General features: G+C 58.8%; 2 protein-coding genes across 2 annotated transcripts in view; both read left to right on the forward strand.

Annotated features, from left to right (window-relative positions):
* Nucleotides 1-3: 3 nt before the first annotated feature.
* LOC103068694 (interferon lambda-4-like) lies at nt 4-1298 on the forward strand (the record flags this gene model as incomplete). Its single annotated transcript, XM_007451788.1, has 5 exons — nt 4-42; nt 469-540; nt 622-765; nt 997-1071; nt 1200-1298. Coding segments are annotated over 5 exons (429 nt in total), but the record flags the coding sequence as incomplete, so codon positions are not given.
* A 184-nt stretch (nt 1299-1482) lies between these two features.
* LOC103068971 (interferon lambda-3-like) overlaps nt 1483-3080 on the forward strand; it is a 4772-nt gene continuing 3174 nt past the window's right edge. Inside the window, exon 1 of the mRNA XM_007451789.1 lies at nt 1483-1549. Coding sequence (XP_007451851.1) covers nt 1483-1549 — 67 coding nt within the window. The remainder of the gene's footprint in view (nt 1550-3080) is intronic.

The following is a 3080-nucleotide window of genomic DNA, read 5'->3' on the forward strand; positions in this document are numbered from 1 at the left end:
CCCCGGGCGCTGCTGGCCATCAAGGCACTGAGGGACCGCTATGTGAGTGATGCTCAGACGCCCCCGCCCCCTGGACCCGGGCCCACCGGGCTCGGAGACACCAGACTTTGTCCCGAGGGGCCCTAGCGTCCTAGCGTCCAGCAGGCACATCTCAGATTTCAGGGTCCAGAACTGTGACCACGACCTCTTCCCGGAGGCCCCGGTGGTCAGCTCATGCACGGCCTTGGTGCGGGCCACAGAGCGGCGCCCCCTCCAGGCGGACTCGGCTCCACATCGGGGCGCAGGCTCCGCACGGGGAGCGCGGGTGCCTTTCAGCCCCGCTCAGCCATCGGAGCGCTGCCCGGTTCGGGACACGATAAGCACAACCGTCCCGGCCGGTCCCCAGCCACGTCCAGGAATCTCCGACGTCCCAGCGCTTCAGGGGCCCTTGCCAGGAGACTCCGCGTCACCCCAGCCCTTGCCCCGCAGGAAGAAGAGACGCTGAGCTGGAGGCCGCGCAACTGCTCGTTCCGCCGGAGGAGGGACCCCCCGCGGCCTTCCGTGAGGCCCGACGCCGGCGGGCGGGGTGGGGGAGGGCGGGCTGGCGCGCGGTCCCGTCTAACTCCCGCCCGGTGCCCGCAGTCCCGTGCGCTGCTCCGCCAGGTGGCCCGCGGCCTCGCCGACGCCCAAGACGTGCTGAGCAGCCTGCCGAGCCCTGAGCTGTTCCCCGGCGTCGGCCCGACCCTGGAGCTGCTGGCGGCCGTGGGGCGGGACGTGGCGGCCTGCGTGAGTGTGCCGCGCCCTGGCCCCGCACCCTTCCCGGCTCGCTCTGCGCCCCTGGCCTCAAGGCCAGGCCCCCCGACTGCGAATCTGTCGCATGAGGCCAGAAACGGGCGCAGACACGATTCACGTCCTCTCGGTGTCCCCAAATCCGGCCTTTGGTCTGCGGCTGGGAGGGGGAGGGGAGGGGAGGCTTGGTTCCCCGCCGCCTTCATTAACCTCCTGTTCTCCCTCCAGCTCGAGCTGGTCCGGCCAGGCTCCCGGAGGAAGTCCCTGAGGAGGCCCAAGAGGCGTCCCCAAACTCGCACAGCTGTGAGTGGAGCAGGCGGGAAAGCGGCTAGACGGGAGCCCGGCTCGGAGCCGTGAGGGTCTGGAGGGGGGGTCTGGAGGGGCAGGAGATCCCTGACTCAGCCCCGCTCCGCCTCCTTCCCGGGCTGCAGGGCTCGCCTCGGTGCCACGAAGCCACCGTCATCTTCAACCTCCTGCGCCTGCTGGCGTGGGACCTGCGGCTGGTGGCGCACTCGGGTCCTTGTCTGTGATCCCGCCGCGGCTCCGCCTGCGACCCGAAGCTCTGGGGGCGCCTGGTTGCGGACGCCGCCCTCCTCCGTGGCCCCATCGGACCAGGCGGGTCTCTCAGCCTGGACCCGCGGGCGCTGGTGCCAGAGGCGCCCTTTTCCCAAAGACCACAACGAGTTCCCCCGGAAGCAGCGATATTTCCGCGGGATGCGTTGCCCTAAGGTCTTCCAGGGCCCGGGCTGGCAGGAAAAGACTGGAGTCCGTGTCCTTCTTGGTCGCTGACCGCCACGTACCATGGAGCAGTTTCTACTTCTGTGGTTACAGGAACAGCCCTGTCTCATGACAGGTCCCACCCCTGCTTTGAACCTTCAGTGCCGGCTTTGCGATTCCATGAATATGTGACTCTTGCCCTTCCCCGCTGGGGAAGTGTCTTTCCCTGAGGGACTGGGTAGTGAGTGAAAGGGCCAAATGGCCTCTGGATAAGTGTTTTTCTGAATTCCGTTACTTAAGTGTGTTTTGTATTTATGAGGTTCCTGTGTGTATTTGCCGTTCTGTCTTCTGTTGTAAATTTATTGCGAATTATTAAATATTTTTGCATTTCTTTGGGTTGTTTATTCCGTGATCATTTTGAGGGGGGCTGTTCAGCACAAAATGCTGAGACAGGGAAATCAGGTGACCTGAGTTTCAGTTCTGCCGCCGCCACTTAAGTGTTGCGTGTCTGGGCAAATTACTTCTCTCTGAGCCTCAGTTTACTCATTTATGCCATGGCATTGTTACACTTCCCTTGCAGTGAGCACTATACATTGAGATAACGTTTCTGAAGCTTCCAGCTGAAGCCGCAGAATGGCCTTAATGATTGGTCTCCATTAAATAATCACACACATAAATGCAGAACAATTGTACTTTTAAAATTTGTCTGCATCTGTGGATGGGCAATCTTCGTGGCCAACTGCAAAGCCTGTTTGCCAAGGTCACACAGCTGGAGAGGGTCGGAGCCAGGTTTGAGCCCCAGAGTCTAGCTCCAGCTCCCATGCTCCTAACCACTCCCCTGAACTTCCTTTCTAAGAGAAACAGTATGATGTTGAGGGATTTTGAGATAATTTGTCAATTTTCAGGATTCACAGTTGTTGCAGTGTGTCCTCCCCTGACTGTAAGGCCAATGCAATTAATAGAAACTGACCAGAAAGAACACTGGTAGGTGACTTGGGCACATCCCTGCTGTTGCTTTTATTTTTAAAAAACATGGTTGTTTATTCTGGCTGTCTGGCTCTGAGCTGCGGCATGCGTGCAGGATCTAGTTCCTCTACCAGGGATCGAACCCGGGCCCCCTACACAGAGTCTTACCCACTGGACCCCCAGGGAAGTCCACCTGCTGTTACAGGTGAACCTATCTGCAGGGCAGGAATAGAGACGTGGACCTAGAGAATGGACATGTGGACAGAGTGGGGGCAGGGGAGGGTGGGACGAAGTGGGAGGGTAGGACTGACATATATACACTACCATGCGTAAAATAGATAGCTAGTGGGAACATGCTATAAAGCACAGGAAGCTCAGCTCGGTCGGTGCTCTGTGACGACCTAGATGGGTGGGATGGGGGCGTGGGAATGAGGTCCGGGACGGAGGGGATATAGGTATACCTATAGCTGATTCACTTCATTGTACAGCAGAAACTAATACAACGTTGTAAAGCAATTATACTCCAATTAAAAAAAATTTCTAAAAAACGTTACGTATCAGAGCTCAAAGACATTCCCAAATGAGGACTTTGGTCCACCCTCTCCCCAGAATTATGAATGAGGGAAAGA

The sequence above is a fragment of the Lipotes vexillifer genome, unplaced genomic scaffold (assembly GCF_000442215.2).
Source record: "Lipotes vexillifer unplaced genomic scaffold, Lipotes_vexillifer_v1.1 scaffold3427, whole genome shotgun sequence".
Classification (NCBI taxonomy): domain Eukaryota; kingdom Metazoa; phylum Chordata; class Mammalia; order Artiodactyla; family Lipotidae; genus Lipotes; species Lipotes vexillifer.